The sequence below is a fragment of the Protopterus annectens genome, chromosome 2.part0 (assembly GCF_019279795.1).
Source record: "Protopterus annectens isolate FY-2018-M chromosome 2.part0, PAN1.0, whole genome shotgun sequence".
Lineage (NCBI taxonomy): Eukaryota > Metazoa > Chordata > Ceratodontiformes > Protopteridae > Protopterus > Protopterus annectens.
In genome coordinates, this window is record NC_056728.1 from 33,149,091 (window position 1) to 33,166,958 (window position 17,868).

Below are 17,868 nucleotides of genomic sequence, written 5' to 3' on the forward strand. Positions count from 1 at the left end.
ATGAATGTTTGAAAACCAAAGGAGGTGGTGTTTCAATGTATATTAGAGATAAATTCACCTCACGTTTAGTTAAGACTGGATAACTCCATGGAATTACTCCAGGTCCAGGTTACAGTGGGTAACACCCCCACTCAAGTTCTAGCCAGTTATAGATACCCCTCCATGGGTCATGACACCCACAAAGCCTACTTAACCAAACTACAGACAATCCAAATTTTACTGAACACACTGGTTATGGGGGATTTCAATTATCCCACCATCAAGTGGGAAACCTACTCTAGCCCAAATTCGCTAGCACAAAGTTCCTCAACTTTGTGAATTCAAATGCCCTGCAGCAAATTGTCCATAATCCGGCAAGAGGAACAAGGGATCTAATCCTCACCACCATTTCAAACAGGTGCACTGCTACAACTGTTGGACCCTCATTAGTTAAAACTGACCACAAATAAGTCATCTTTGAACTGATACTAACACCAGAACTCACAAAGGGTAAAATCAGACTAAAAAACTTCATCAAGGCACACTATACCCTCCTAGATGAAGGTATAAATGCATTCCAAGCCCCACCTCAAACTGAAAGTAGTAACTATGCCGAAGCTTACACTAAAGCCTTGTACAATCACTTGCATAAGTGTATACACTTGGCTGTAACAGACAGAATCAAAGCCAGAGCCCCAAGTGAAATCAAGCTGCCATGGTGGACTTCCAACAACAACAAACTCTACAATAAACACAAGAAGTTGCTGTCTAAGAAAACAAAGACAAGAACCCAACAATGGAAAAGCACCCTCCTCAGCCTTAACAGGCAAATAAATTTGTCAAATCCTCCAAGAGCTCCTTTGAGAGAAACCTAGCAAGTACTGCCAAAGATAACCATAAGGCCTTTTACAGCTATGTACGTAACCTAAAGGGTAGGACCCAAGCATGTGCAGAACTGGTGGCCAATGGTATCACACACACTGACCCCACAGAGACATCAAATGTGCTAGTGGATAGGTTTGCCAGACATTTCACTCCTTTATCCCCTCCTACCTTACAACAAACTCTCTGCCAACCCCGCCCCCTACCTTACATATGAAGAGCAGGTACTCAAAGCCCTCTCCAAAGCAAAGAACATGGCCTCTGTGGGGCCAGATGACATCCCAGGCTGACTTCTAAACAAGTCAAAACATGAAATAGCATCACCACTAAGTACCCTTTTCAATCATAGCCTAACCACAGGCTTTGTTCCTGTGGAATGGAGAACAGCTACAATTAGTCCCCTCGACAAAGGTGGCCTAACAACAGAGCCGGGGAATTACAGACCCATAAGCCTGACCAGCCTCATCTGTAAGGCCATGGAACGTATCATTATGGACCTCATAAATAAAGATATAGGTGACCTCCAATCCCTGAATCCTACCCAATTTGGCTTTGTGAAGGGCAGATCTTGCCTGTTAAATCTGGTGGATTTCTTTGAAAGTGCGACCCAGGCCACTGATGAGGGCAAATCTATGCACACAGCATACCTAAACTTGGCAAAGGCTTTTGACACAGTCCCACATTTAGGCATTACTGATAAACTTAGCAAACTGAATGTAAACCCCTTCATTTTAAAATGGGTTGCCAACTGGCTCACAAACCAGATACACACTATCAAAGTGGGCGACTCCACATCAGCCAACAGACCTGTTACCAGCGGGGTGCCACAGGGGTCAGTGTTGGGCCCCGTACTGTTTGGTACATACTTCTCAGAAGTTCAGTTCAAAACTAAAGGGTTGTGGAGGACCAAGTTTGCAGATGACTGCAACTAGGTGCAATCACTGAATCCCCAAATAATGTCAGTATACTCCAGGATGGTTTCATACAGACCAACGACTGGTGTATTAGTCACTGTCTCAAACTGAATGCAAAGAAATGCATCATCATTCCCTTCGGCACAAACAATGTCCCTTCACACTATCAAATCAATAACAGTACCCCAAGTACCCGTGAAGTGGTAAGGGACCTGGGATCGCAGCTTGATTGTGATCTTACCTTTGACCACTATGTGTATGCCATTGTAAGGAAAGCTTTCCCCATAGCTCACTTGATTAGTAAAGGCATCACCTCAAGAGCAAATAAAGTTATAACCCCTATACTCAGCACTTATCCGGCCCATAATTGAGTATAACGTCCCATTCGGTAGTACCATACTAAGTATCAACAGCAATAAGACAGACCTCAGATGTTTCCAACAAAGAAGATCAAGGGCCTCCAACATGTGCCTTACATGGACTGACTAAAATCCCCGTCACTATACTCAGTATCATATAGACTTCTTAGGGGAGACTTATGTCTGGCCTACAGAGCAATCCAAGACCCAAACCTAATTAACGTACTGCATAACTGTAAATCAAACAGGTCTAGGGCTACATGTTCCAGGGACTTAAATATGGCCTGCGATTTAAATAGGACATGCTGGAGGGACAGATTTATCTCCCAGCAACTGCCACATCTTTGGAACAGGCTACCAATTCATGTGAAACAGAGCACCTCTATGACACTGTTCAAGAGGAACCTGGATGAGTGGATGGGGTACCATAAATTCTTACAGGGGATAGCACTCACAACCCTCCTGGAAATGGGCAGTCATCACTAAACACAGTCTTGGGTACTGAGTAGCACCTCTACGGTACTACATTGGGTTGAAACGATTAGGTTTAAAATGACCTCTGGGTCGACAGCCTAGTAATCTCCTATGATCCTAGAATACCTGGTTAACGTTAAGAATTAGTTTTATCTGTTCTCATTTTAATAATGACTAACTACTTTGACAAACAGTGTTAGCACTATTTATAAATTCTTTGAATGAGGGACTAATATCTTTTTTCCAATTTATTGTAATAACTTTTCTAGCGACAGACTCCACAGAAGAGGGTACTGCATTCTAGGAACATTTACAGGAATTGCAGCATTAAACAGAATTAGTGATTTAGTTAAATTAAAATTGTCGGATGATAGAGCTTGTAAAAAACTATTTATTTCTTCCCAAAAAGATTGTATCATACTGTTATCAAAGACCATATATTGGCAGTCGACTAGTCAGTTTTTGACATATATTTGCATCTCCAACATCCAATATCTTTTATATACACAAGTACTATTTTATGGGGAATAATAAAGGTTCTGTATATAAATTTCCACATGCAGTTTTCTTTGATTATGATAACAGTAACATCTTATTGTCCTCTAAAATACTAATATGATTAACTGAAGTAAAATAATCCCAAAAACTATTTTTAACATGTAATCTTGTACTTCTTACTAATTTACATATTTTAAATAAATATTCATTATTTTCATAATTACTAACAATGAGAAGTATCTATAGTATACTGTCATATAAATGGATAATGGCAATTAATTTTCCTGTCTCCCACCATGGCACATCACACTCTCAACAGTATGTAGGTCTCTTAGTTATGAAAGTTGTTGTATCTTTTGGCTTTTCCCGGTTAGGGGTCACCACAGCGGAACTCCGGTCCGCTAATGATTGGCAGTAGATTTTTACGTACCGAGTTGCCAGCCCTGACGCACAACCTTCAACGAAGGTACGCCCATTCACGCATGTCTCCACACAGAAGACGCTTTAGCTGAGAATCGAACAGGACATCTTACTGTGAGGCGACAACGCTACCACAGCACCACCACTGCAGTTTGTATTAACACAAATATGAAAATACGAATAAGTGTCAAATGGTGATTTCTTTACTTCAGGACATCCTGGATTAACAATCTTAGTGTAATTTTGTTACTCATGACTTGCCCTTTCCATTACTGCCTATTTTTAACATATGAGTCACTTAGTTAATGAAGCCATCTCCAAAAAGATCTGGACACCATAAAGGGATATGGGTGTTAACTGGATGCACACAAAAAGGCACTATATCCTTGAATGTAAGTGAAATAGCCATTGTTCATCAGTGTTAAAAACAGGAAGACAAAGAGTAGGCTAACAGAAAGGAATTATTTAGTTGAATTCAGAAATGAACTAGGAAGATGACATAAGTAGTAATGGTAACTGTGTGTAGGCCAGTGTGTGTGTGTGTGTGTGTGTGTGTGTGTGTGTGTGTGTGTGCGTGTGTTTGTGTGTGTGTGTGTGTGGGGGGTATTTTTAATATGGCACATTTGATGGACTGCTAGAAACAGGATACAACAGATAACATGGGTTAAGACAAAAGATGAATTAGCGATGGAAACTAGGGTGATAATTTAAAGGTGCAGTTTCTACCAAGGTGAGAGGAAAGCTGGGGAAAAACAACACTGAGGGGGCAGGAATGAAAAACTACCTCAGAAACTGTAGGACAATATTAAGAATAAACTTTGGGACAAAAGGTAAACATAATGAAACTCACGAAAATGGAGTAAAGAATTATTTGTGGTTCCCAAAAAAGTCTGAAAATCAGGGCAAGGAAAAGCAGGTGCACTCCGCAGATAAAAAGGAAATTAGGAGATAAGTGAAATAAGTGTATGACAAAACTACTAAAGAAATGGCTTGGATGGCCCAGAAGGCTAAAACAGCAATGATAATGTCGTCAAGAAGAATTCAGTAAATCAGCAAAAACTTTTTCAAGTATTTCAGTGAAAGAAAGGAGTATAAAAGATGAACTTATCCCACTGAGAATGGAATATAGTAAGTTTCAGGGGGCTGAACCTAAGTACCACTGCTAAGTGATTATTTTTGCTTCTGGTTCATGAAGAATGACCTGTGACCTATGCTGGACTGAAATGCCATAGTGGGAACGGAATGGGAACTGTGCAGATAAGAAAGAACAGCATGAAAAACCTAGAGCACTGAAGCCACACTGAATCCATCAAAGGCTTTGGAAAAAGACTGTGAAAATGAAGGACTGGTTATGTTTGAAGAGTCCATTGCCACAAATATGATCCAGTTACACAGCAGGGATATAAAACTTGGCCGGGCAATTGTGGTTTAGTAAGCTCCAAGTCAGAAAATATGATCCAGTTACCCAACACAGGATCACAGGAACAATACCAGGCAAGTGATCATCATTGGAGCCACAAGATGCCTAGTCACATATACCTCCAAAAAGTGTCAGATGGATTTCAATACTAAGGAGAACAAAAATTTGCACTTTAGGTGAAGAACCCACAAAAAAAACTTGTGTCTGCCTCAGTGGGCAAAGAATATGAAGAAAAAGGCATGAAAAGAAAGAATAAGTCACTCCAGCCAATCTGCAATACAGATGGACAGGGAAACAGGATGATGACATAAAACTACAAGAAGAGCTTCTAGATCTGCAGAGGTGAGGCTCTTATGCGCAGGTCCCTGTGGTGAAGCTTAAGTTAGATTATCTTATCTAATTATGTGATCTGTTGCAAACTGAAACTCTGCAATTGAAGGCAACTAAAGTAATAAAATAGAAATGGAATGTCCTAGTTATGAACAGATGCTGGGACCCTGAAATTACACAGTGATGACAAAAGGCATGACAGGAGTACACAATTTAAATGAAGACAATGCATGGCAAAACAGATGCAAGGATAATGACGTTGAACAAAACAATGTAGGGGTGGGCATCAGGATGAACATATTCAGCAGGGAAATGAGAATGCATTCTTTCTTTTAAAGTTGTGATAAATAAAGGAAATATACTACACAAGAGGTAAAATCAAGGGGACAGCTACAGAACAGGTGGCAAGATGCAGAAATGAGGCAGTAGTTACACATAGGCCTAACTGCAACCTCACAGCAATTTCTCTGTGTTCATACACAAATAAGAGTGATAACAAGAGGCGACTGCTTTTATTGCTCTATTGAGTCTTACCAACAAATTAGGATGCATTATGCAAGGATGATTACAGAGTATGATTTACATAAACTTAGTACCTGTAGTTATACCACTAGACAGAACTAAACAGTTTGCAACTAAGGCCATATATCATTAGGGTTAAGTTTCAGTAGAAATTTTACTGATCTCACAGTTTCACTTTTGCTGCATGTATTCCAAAACGTACTATTTTGCTGGGTAAAAAGGAAATCTACCATGCAGATCTTTAAGTCTGTCATCACTAATGTTATTTACAATATTCCATTTTATGGCTAATACATATTGCTTGTTTTTTCTTATTTTTACAATTTTTATTTTACAAAATAAAAATTAAAGAAAAAGTCTCCTCTCACTTGCAGCTTAACTCAGCCATGACATTTTTTCTGTCTACGATATGCTTCCAGTGCATTTAATTACCAGAAACCAGACTGCACTTTATACAACTTAAACTTTCTTGCCTTGGAATCAAGGGAAGGAGAAAGTCTACATACTTCTAAGCTTAACCTCTTGCTTGCATTGGCAGAGGAATTTATCTACATCTACATATCACACCATAGACAAAGGGAAATCTGTTGGATTTTCTATCAGATACTGCCCAGTCTTGACAGAGTTAGTCAAAGTGTTAGTATTTTACAATGTAACAAATCAAGGGGTAGTATGCAACAAGTGGGAAATGTAGTGCACCATGGCATTTGTACTTCAGGAAAAAAAAAAAAACTCTCAAGCTTGTTTATCTGCAACCCATAAATCAAAATCCAAATATTAAACAACTCTCCACTAGACTTGACTCATTTCCCATTGATTAACCACTAAACTATATCAATATGCTCTAGCTCGGTAGAATCTATAAGGGAAAAACTAAAATTGCCTAAATGGCATTTACTTATTATATCCCAAATTATTTATTCGATTAATGCTAAAAGCTTAACAATGAGATTATCTTCAAAATCAAGTTTTTACAAAATCTTTTATATACATTAACACAAGCTTATAATAAAGGAAATTTGATGATAAATATTTATAAACTTCAGTCTGGGAAAATATCATCAAACTCATAATACCACTATTATAAAGTGTCTAAAGAATAGAATTAAATTCATTGCATTAAAAAATTATTATACTCAATTTATGATTATAAATAATGCATACTTAACCCTCCACAAAGCACTATACTTTTCAAATAAATATTTTAACTGTGAAGCGCCTATGTCAACTATGAACAGGGGCAATCTGCAAGATACTCAAGGCATAGGCACAAACCCCTGCCATCTTCTTGCCCCTAGGGGCCATATAGTAGGTAAAATTGGGTTATATTGACTAGGCTTGTAAGGGCTCTTAAGCCGTTAGCCTAGTAATCTCCTATGAACGTATGAGAGCATGGGGTAAGAAATCCAGATATAATGCATACATTTTGATTAAGCCCATAAACTCAAAAGTTGAGGCAAATTCTTATATTAAGTGTAAAAATGTAACTACTACTATTAAAGTGATCAAATGGAAATTAAACTTACAACATCTTCCTTCCACTAAGATGCATGAGGACAATTTAGATGCAATAATTATTCTTTTGTCTCTTCTGAGACTAAGTGTACACTGCTCTGAGTGAACAGACAACAGAAGCATAACTTGTATCTTATTCCTCCTAATTTTAGTTTTCCTACTGATTTTCTTAAATATCAAGAAGGATTCATGAAGGTTACCACAAAGTGTAGACTGTGTGTGTACACTCACTGAAACCTTTGACTGACTAGACAGCACAAGCAATGTGATGGGGATATTCATGAATTCAGAACGTGTACACTTAGTTTTAGTTTAGATTGCGGAAAATTCTATTTTATTTATATCATTTTGATGAAACCTTACAACCTTTATTTATGTATAACTTGACAATATTTATTACATTGTGTTATGTAATAACCTTAGCTAGTATCCCATTTTCCCTTAGACATTATTGTATTTTTTTGGATTATCATAAAAATCTTTTAAATATTTTTTTCAAACAAAGAAAACTCATAACCTAAATTCAGGAACATATTTTTGTACTTGTTTTGTACTGTGATGCACTGTTATCAGAGATAACAGGAATTTTAAAAATAAAATAATTTTGGGCAAATACAGCACATTATCAACATTCAGAACACTCAAAGAAATCTTCCCATTGCACACATGGGAACACAGTATATACAGTTTGCATGTAGTTCTCTGAAGTGTCAGTTACTGCTTCTGGTTTACATTAATAGCTTTAACACCTCTTGAAGTGTATGTGAGAGAGTCTGCCAATATGCAATGGACTACAAATTAACAGCCATTGAAAAGCATGCAGTTCAAGTGACTTCATTTCTTGAAAAGTCTGAGAACAGTGCAAAACAGAGTAATTCAGGCAAAAAGTAAAAAATATTAAGATTTCAGAGGATGAACACTTCCAAAATGGCTGCACACAGCTTAACTCCAGTTCTCTCACAGTGAAAACAAACTCTCAGACAAAAGCCAGTAGTATTCACTTGATTACAATTCAGTTACTAGTTAGTAAGTACACTGCCTGGATGTCTGCAAAGAAGAAACTAAGAGAGCAGGAAAGAAAATCAACTAGAAAAGGTGAAGAGAAAACACTGACTGGGAAGAATTCTGCAGGTGTTCAGCAAAAATAGGCCAGCTTTAGTGCAAGACATGGCTTCCAGTAATCTAGCAGAATAAAAAGTGAAATATGCTCAGAGCTGATTAAAATAAACGAAACACTGAAGGAATATATCTATCCAAATAAAAAAGGTTGAAAAAATGGAAGAAGCTTTAAACACATACTCAAATGAACTGATAAAGCTGCAGAATTGGAGGGCAAAATGAAGAAAAGACTGAGTATAAGATTGTTCAAGAAGAGCTGTTTCAAAAAATGGTAGAATTAAAGGACAGCGCATGTAGGGAAAATCTGAGATTTTCTGCTCTACCAGAGAAACTAGAAGGAACATACTGTATTAATTTTATGAAGGCACAAATAAGCAATTGGACTGGTATTCCACAGCAGGAATTGTTAACTGAAAGGGTGCACCATGTGTATGCTCCAAATATGAGCTTAAGAAAGCAGCCAAGACCAATAATTATTACTAAAGATGCAAACCTACCAGCAGGAAGAGCTGATCCTGACAAAACTCTGGCAAAAGAGCAAAGTATTAAAATGCCGGAGAGCAGTAAAGTGTTTGTGGAAAGTGATTATTCACTGTACACCAGGGAGAAGAGAAACAAATCTATTCCAGTAATCAAGGAATGTTGAGAGGCAGGTGTGACATTCAAGCTGCTGTATCCATGTCTTCAAAATATTTTTCACGAAGGATCAATGACATTTTTGTGATGCAGAATAGGCTAAGGAAGAAATGAAAAAGTTTCCCCACAAAAAAATGACCCATGAAGCAGGAGGGGGACTCTGCTTGTCATCCTTCTGTGAACAGGGTAGAACAGCTTCCACGATAGTGCAAAGCAGAGTAATTCTTCGGGTGATACAACATACAGAGAAACCTTGCCAGTGAAACCATTTCCACTGTTTTAAATGAAAATGCTTGACAGCCAGAGAAAAGCAAAGGCAATGACAAGAAGAATCAGGAATACCATGGAAATGAACCAGAATCTTGAGTTGGTAGGTGGAGATGAACAGGAAGAAAGCTAGCAACAAGGAAATTAGTGAATAAATGTGAGACTGCAAATCATCAATCGGATTTGTTAAATATGTCTGTACAAGAATAAGTGGAAAGAGTAGACATTTGGTATCTTTGTTAAACTTGTGAGGAAGCGAAATGCATTTGCTTCGCTTCATGTCATTAAAGTTTAGAAGGACTCTAATGGGAGGGGAAGAGGAGGGAAAAAGGTAACTAAGTAAAATAATGTCTTTTAACAGTATTCCTATGAAGCTTTTCACAATATAAACTGCATATTTTATAATAATGTATTTTTAGTAGTTCTTTAATTGATAGACTTATTAACGTAAACAGATGCCTTTTTTCATCCTCTTCTCTTAAGAAATGTACACATTACAGTGCAGGAAGAGAAGAAAAGCTAAATAAAAGCATGTTTAAGTTAACAGGCTGTTCCTTGGCATAATCTAATAACAACTTTTAAGTGGAAACAATTAAATATGAACCACCCAGCAGTGTAAATCTTCACTCTAGATTACTGCCACTGTTAAAGTGACACCCACACCCCATATGCAAAAATGGGGAAAAGGGTTGTAGATGAATGAGAAAACTGAATACAGTGACAAGTTTTTCTTTTAGCAATAAATGTTTTAGCTAGTCTTTTGGACTGCAACAAAGGAATACATTTTTCTTTTTTCTCCTCTTACTTTTCCATGGAGGCAAGTTATCATTAGGGCAAATATTGGAACACTTTTTTCTTCAAGGCTTAAAGTTCATGATTTCTGAAAGTATGCAAGTAGTTTTCATATCTGGGGGAGGTGAATGAAAATAAAAAAAAGAACAGACACCAATTAATGTAAGTAAAAGCACATGCAATAGCCTGCATCTTAGCATGGATAACCTTAATTTCATGTTAACTAAGGCTGGGGTTAGCAGCTGTCTATTTGGTAAAAATATTCCTTTTAGGAGGGTTAAACTTAACTGGAAGATGTACATAGTTATATGTGTTGTATTAAGTTGATGGGTTGGGGAGAGTCTGTTTTTTTGTTTGAAGATTTTTATTAAACCAAAAAGTCTTGTAAAATGTGAAAGACGTTCCAGCGTTGTTAAGAAAAAACTGTATAAAGTATTGACATGCCAAACATTAAAGGGTGCATGTATCACAAAGACTGGAATTGGACATTTAAAAATGCTGTCCTATACAATAAGTAGGAGTAATGTCTTCTAACATAATGGCAACACTTTCCATATTATCTTGGATTATGAATGGTCTTACAGGTATAAACAAAAAAAATCATTAAGAAATACAAAGTGCAAATAGCAAAGCTACAGGAGACACATTTGGACAGAACTGAGAATATGAATTTGGCAAAGAAAGGATTTCAGGATGGATATTCTGCAGAATATTAGGGACAAAAAAAAGAAGAGTACTTATATTAATTGCTAGAAGAGTTCTAGTAGTGATAGAAGAGGGAAAAAAGATAATAATGACAGATTTGCAAAGGTTAATGGCAAGGGATGATGATTACACTGGCATGTATTTATATTCCACCTAAAATTGCAAATTTTGAGTTAACAATTTGGGAGAAATAAACAGTTCTCATCAGGGGATATTACTTATAGGTGGAGACTGAAACATATGGAACCTAGAAGGGAAAATATAACAAAACAGAGTAAACTTATGAAGAAATTTATGAAAGTACGTGGTATAGAAGAGGAGAATTCAGTAGCAGGAACTCAGATAGAATTTACACATTACTCCCAAAGTTACAATAACTGAGTTATACTTGACAGAAATTATATTTCACAGGAACATGTCCATTTAACTGAGAACTTTGATACACATCAATAACTACTTCAGCTCATGCACCAATAATTACTATGATAAAAATGCAGGGTAATAAATTAGAGATGAGACACTGGTGCTTCCCCACCTAACAGTTAAAAAGAGAGGAATTTAAGGAATGGGTAGTGGAAATTATCCCGGAGTTATTAGGGAAGATATAAAGCACCCAGAAGTTACAGCTGGTGAGTGGGATAAAATGAAAGTGGAGTTTAAAACTAGGGTAGAAATAAATAAAAAGAGATCTGGTTAAGAAGTAAGAAGTATTTAGAAAAGCTGACAAAGGTTAAACTATTACAAAATAAGGAGAGTCTAACAGAACAAGAGGAGACACAAATGCGTAGTGCTAAAAAGATAATATGCATAAGTTTAGAAAGATTGGTGTTAAGCAACTTTTTTTATAACAACTCCACATCCCTTAATTATTAAACTAATTGTTAATTGGTTATTTGATGTCGTTTAGCATAAAATGAAGTTTGTAAGTGATATGCAACAGTTCTGATGAAGTCTTGTTTTTTGAGATGAAAGTGCTTACCTGATTGCTGCTATGTGAATACAAGTTCGATTTTTTTAAATGATACACTGATTCATTCTCACCTGCACCACTGTTGATGGAGTGTGTTTTGATTTCTAACAACTCAAAAGCACAAAAACCTTTGCTACAACTTAGGCAACAGAAAATAGAAAGGGTTGTTGCCAAACTTAGGAAAACTATAAACAAGAAAAACCTGCAAAAGAATTAGAAATATTTTGGAAATTTTATGAAAAATGTTATAAAACAGAGAAGTGTAGAAGTTAATAAATGGCACAGATGGAAATATTTATGGAATTCTTAAATATGCCAAGGTTACAGGTAGATGGCACTCAACAATTAACAGTTAAGATATGAGGAGATGAGATGAAAATGGTGATGTATGACTGTGACATTCCCACTCTAAGCCAGTAATCTAGGAGCCTGAATCCTCATCACTGACACTGGAGAGGGACGGACATTCACTTAGAAAACTAATAGATGCACTCAGTACTTCCAGATACAGACATCTCTGCATCAAACACAATTTCCCTTAAGAGCACACAGGGAACACGCTCAGTCTGAGGGCTGCCTCTTCTCTTTTTCTCTCCAGACAATAAGACTCCCCACTGGCAAAGCTTTAGAATTGAGTCCTTGGCTGGGGTTTCAAGGCAGGCCCCCGGCATCCTCTCTGTGAAACCACTGCCTTGTGTCCTAGCTCCAAGCAGCTGACACACACACTCTTTGAGATTTGATTTATACACACACACACACAAACACACACACACACACACACACACACACACACACACACACACACACACACACACACAGGAAAGGCTGGCACAGATTCACCTGCTGTGCTCCCTTCTGCCCAGACTATAAGGTAGTTATCACTGCTACCACAACACCTGCCAGCTACTTTAAGCCTCTTACAAGGGTACCCAATTATACTGCGTACAATTACTACTAATACAAATGGTAGATTGACCAGCAGCAAGGCTTTCATTTGCAGCCAGAGTTATCACCTAATAACTATATGCAAATACTCTCAAAACTTAAATATGTTTCTAAAAGGACCAGCCAGAATGAGAAGTTTAAATATATTTAATAATAAATAATAAAAGAACATGAAAATACTAAATATGTATTTACAGTGAACATCAGATTTTCAATCACAGGAAATATTAAAAATAACATAGCTGGGAAAGATTCACACAGTTACAGAAAAACAATACTTAACTACTCTCACTATATTTCCTTGACTAATCTAAAGAGTACCAGTCCCTGGTCACTTACTAGCTCAAGGCAAGATGAAGTGGGTGAGTGGTCCTTGTTGTCAGATCCAAGCCAGGATACAGAATACTGAGAGCAATCTCCTACTAAAATCTAAACATTATTTCTGGGTTACAAAATGACATCACACACATCTGGTCATCTGACTCTGCCACACTATCCCCCATCACTAGAAGCTGCCAGGGTTTAGCACCTATGTGCTACAATATACACTAGACCTTTACCTATGTTTTATTAAAGCAGCTGGAAGCCATAAAACGATAAACCATTCCACTCTTCCTACATGAGCTACAAACTACTGTCTGCACAGACATTGGTCTCTGTCTGCATTCAAAACCGTGGAATAAGATATTTATGGCTTAACTCATAAAGTAACTTAATTTTAGATATTTTTCAAAGTTTGCTGCAGCTAAATTGTGATTAACCTCTGCTTCTCCAGTATCCCCTGTTGATACATACACATTTAATTCAGTTACAATAATCCATGTACATTTCTTTTCTTTCCAGCAGGGCATGCTGTCGATACATTTTAACACAAACAACTTTACAAATACATTTTTCAACACAAGCACATGTACAAATAAGTTTGATATACAAATGAAATACAATTCTTTACAAAATTCCAGCTAGCTGTACTGGCATATGTTATACATCCACTACCCTACTTCTCTTGGCATGGCTGGTAATACCTCCTATCATCACAATGAGCAATGTACAGGAAAGTCTCCAGGAATAGGTGGCATTCCAATGAAAGTCTGGAAGTTAGGAGAGAAGAAAGCGATAAAGATCTGAAAGGTTTTGTTTAACAGTACTTCAAAAAGATGAGAAGCACCAACATCCTGAAAAAAAGCTGTGGTGGCTGCCAATACCTAAAGACGGTAAAGCTCCATCTGATCCAGCTTCATACAGGTCCATTTTCAAGTATAAACCATGATTATAAAGTTTTTACTTCTATAATGCCTAAAATAATGGCAGAGGTGTTGCCAAAATTGATAAGATATGGACCGATGTTGTTTTGTTGAAGGAAGACAAACATTTGACAACATTAAAAGGGCAACAAATACAATAATAATGTTCATTAGAAGGATATATCAGGGATTGGAAGTAAAATCAAAGTGGGAGGGTTCCTCTGATAAGTTGTGTATGAATAGAGGAACCAGGCAGGGGTGTCTTCTTTCCTCTTTGTTATTTGTATTGTATTTAGAACCACTGGCAAAGAAAATAAGAGACTTAAAAATTCAAGGATATAAATAGCATGGCATTCAAGAAAAGTTGGCTTTATTTGCTGATGATATTATTTTGTACCTGACCAAATGAGAAAAGGACATCACATTGTTGTACAATATTCAGTTCTGGGTTTTTTGTGGATATAAAATTAATGTAGATAAAAAAAGACTACACTATAAACTCTGTACCCACACATGAATTGGTCCAGCAATACCCATATTTATGGGCACATGATAAAATGAAGGTTTTAGGAGTATGGATTAAAAAATCATTTATGGCAGCTAAGGATACGTGGGAAGAGACTAAAAAGATAACACAAAAACTGAGAAACAATAAGCTCTTGCCTATGAATATAGATAGCAAGATACAAGCAGTAAAAATGCTTTAGTCCTTTTAGTTTTATGTACAGATCAGACATATTTTTATCAACTATTGGAAAAGTCATGGTCAGCAATTAATAAAGAGCTGAAGGATTTCATCTGAGAGGGGTAGAGGGCAAAAGTCAACTGAGATAATATGATCCTCCCTACAGAACAAGGATATTTAGGACTACCTGATTTTAAGGGATATTTCACAGCTACACAGTTTAACATAACACAAGCAGAAAGCTATATTTCAAAGTGGAAAAGGATGATGATGATAAAAGAGTGGGGGTAATTCAAGAAATAAGGAAAGAATGGACTTTTGGATGCAGATCCTTAAGAGGAAAAACAGTCATACAGATTATTATATTCATAAAGTAGCAGAAAGTATACTAAGAACTAAGCCATCATGGGAATGAAGAAAGGAGATTCTGCCAATAGGGATGACTGCAATTAGACATACTGAGAAAAGAAAGGAGGGGGGCTGGAATTTACTGGAGGAAGTTGGCAAAGTAACCAAGGCATTGGGAACAAATAATTAGAGAAGGAAAGGTTATAGAACAGGAAGAAGCAAAGAAGATATTTGGATTTAAAAGGAAAACTGCTCGATCCACCACAGCAGAAAGGTGTGTAGACAAACACAATAAAACAGAGAACTCCCTTAAAAACAATAAAAAGCAATAATTTAATAAAAAGCAAAATGAAAAATGGTAAGCTCTTTCACTGTTAAGACAGACCACTTCATCAGAACTTAAAAATCAATGAATAAAAACAACACATATAAAAGTCAAGTAACAACCAATCTCTACAAAGTAACACAGGCATTTGTTAACCGGGAAAGTCCAACTTTGAACAAAGCCAATTTTCAGCAGAGGTCCAGGGAGAAACACTCCACATGCATGTCTTTGTAACGTGGGAGGAAACTGGAACACCCGGAGGAAACACACACGAATACAGGGAGGACATACAGACTCCACACAGAAGGCACCCAGCCAAGAATCGAACTGGAGAATGTCTTGCTGTGAGGTGACAATGCTACCGCTGCACCACTGTTTCTTTCCTTTCCTTTTTCATCTTTTACATTGTTCTGTAGCATGAACTGTTCATTAGTACTCTGGAAAGAATAGTGTTAAAGTGGCAGAAGATCATGTTCTGCAACATCTTTGCTCCTTTTTTAGCAAACATTGCATTTACAAATCAAGAAGCCAACAGTACCATCTCGCAATATATCAGCCTAAAACATACTGGATTATAAGTAATTTTTTAGGGTCAACATTCAGTATGAGATCATTGTTGGAGAGCAGTATTATAAAACACAAAACTCACCAAGTAGTTAAATAGAATATGGGATGTCTGAGCAGGCAAGTCTCCGATGTTTAAAAGCAGCTTTCTCAGCATGTACATTAGTTCATCCTGTGAATTAAAAATTTAAATCAGTTAGCTTTTTCTTACTGAATGATACATTTAACAAAAAAAAAACAGTGTCATCCTTTACCACATCTGTCAGCAGGATATATAATTTGAGACTTAATGGCCTTGTTATAATACATGATTAACATCAGCTCATAATGGGTGAATAAGTGCTTATGACAAGCTATCCATCACAGGGAAATACTGAATAAACTGGGCATATAATTTGCAGCCCAGGTTCCAAAAGGTACAAGGTACAGTTAACATGTTAACGGTCTCTTTATGTAAAAAACACTGAACTTCATACTTCACTGGCACATTCCAAAACACTGTATGAAACCAGACTTCAGAATAACTACTGGTATACCATATTAAGACAGGAACAAATGCACAAATTGCTCTTGAGTACTAAAGTATGAATTTCAAAACAATAAAACACTTTCTTTAAAAAAATAAATAAAAACGTCTGACTGCGCCTTAGTCTATGCAATATAACTTGACGGTAAAGTTATCAGAAACTTCTTCTTCTTCTTTCGGCTTTTCCCGGTTAGGGGTCGCCACAGCGGATCACCTGTCCGCTCATGATTGGCAGTGGAGTTTTACAGTGTCGAGTTGCCAGCCCAGCACCCAACCTTCCACAGAAGGCACACACACACACACACACACACACACACACACACACACACACACACACACACACACACACACACAAACACACACTCACACCTAGGGCCAATTTAGAGTGTCCAATCCACCTACAGCATGTCTTTGGGATGTGGGAGGAAACTGGAGCACCCGGAGGAAACCCATGCGACCACAGGAAGGACATGGAGACTCCGCACAGAAGGAACCCTAGCCGAGGATCAAACCGGAGAACCTCTTGCTGTGAGGCAGCAACGCTAACCGCTGCACCACCACGGACGCATATTTATGTAAACAAAAATAGATGAAATTATCTGTCTGTAAATAACAAGTTATGTACTCACTATAATGATGCATCTGTGTTGTCTGTTTTAGTCCTTCTTCAGCTGATGGGTCTCAGATTGGATGTTGGCCTCTTCTACAGACTTTGGCTCCATAGCTTGAGCTCCTCCCCTTACCCACAATCCTCCCCTTTAGCTTGAATTATATCAGATCTCATTTGCTACTTCAAGTGTATGTATGTGATCTACCTTAGCTCAACTGTTAGCTGTTTTAGATGTGCTATTTTGTGGTATTTAATAGCTTCTTAACCTATTCTATCTGTTCTTACCTTCCCTGTTTTCTTTCTATATATTCTTACACAATAAAAAAAGGTTATATTTATTTTCTCTGCTCGGATCAGAGACCCATAAATTGAGGAACGGATGAAAAAACATCAGATCTACAGCTAAGCACCATTATACTCAACAAGATCATTCATTTTTTTTAGTATAATACAAAACACTGGAATGTTGAATAAACATGTAAACAGAATACTGAAAATAAGACAGTAGGGCAGTAAGTTGCTTAGTTGATGACAATTTGACTGAAAGCACTTTGGCTGCGTGTTTTTGGTCCTGTCTGGTTTAAAAAAATGTAACAATAAACCAAGCACTGGATAATCATGTGTGATTATTATTATAGTACTTACATATGTCAACACCCTTATGGTTAGACTTGGGGTTCTAGCTGTTTTAGGATTAAGGTTTGAGTTGGGGGCTAAGATTAAAATGTGATATAGGGTTTTATTCTGTTCACAGTAAGTTTTCAGGTTAGAGTTAGGGTTGTGTAGGGTACTATGCCATGTGTAAGGAGAAGTAGAAAG

At 37.2% G+C, this 17,868-nt stretch overlaps 1 protein-coding gene across 1 annotated transcript in view; it reads right to left on the reverse strand.

Moving 5' to 3' along the window:
• UNC80 (unc-80 homolog, NALCN channel complex subunit) overlaps positions 1-17,868 on the reverse strand; it is a 5,631,640-nt gene that overhangs the window by 1,778,124 nt on the left and 3,835,648 nt on the right. The window contains exon 39 of the mRNA XM_044060513.1: positions 15,999-16,085. Within this exon, the coding sequence (XP_043916448.1) occupies positions 15,999-16,085 (87 nt within the window). The remainder of the gene's footprint in view (positions 1-15,998; positions 16,086-17,868) is intronic.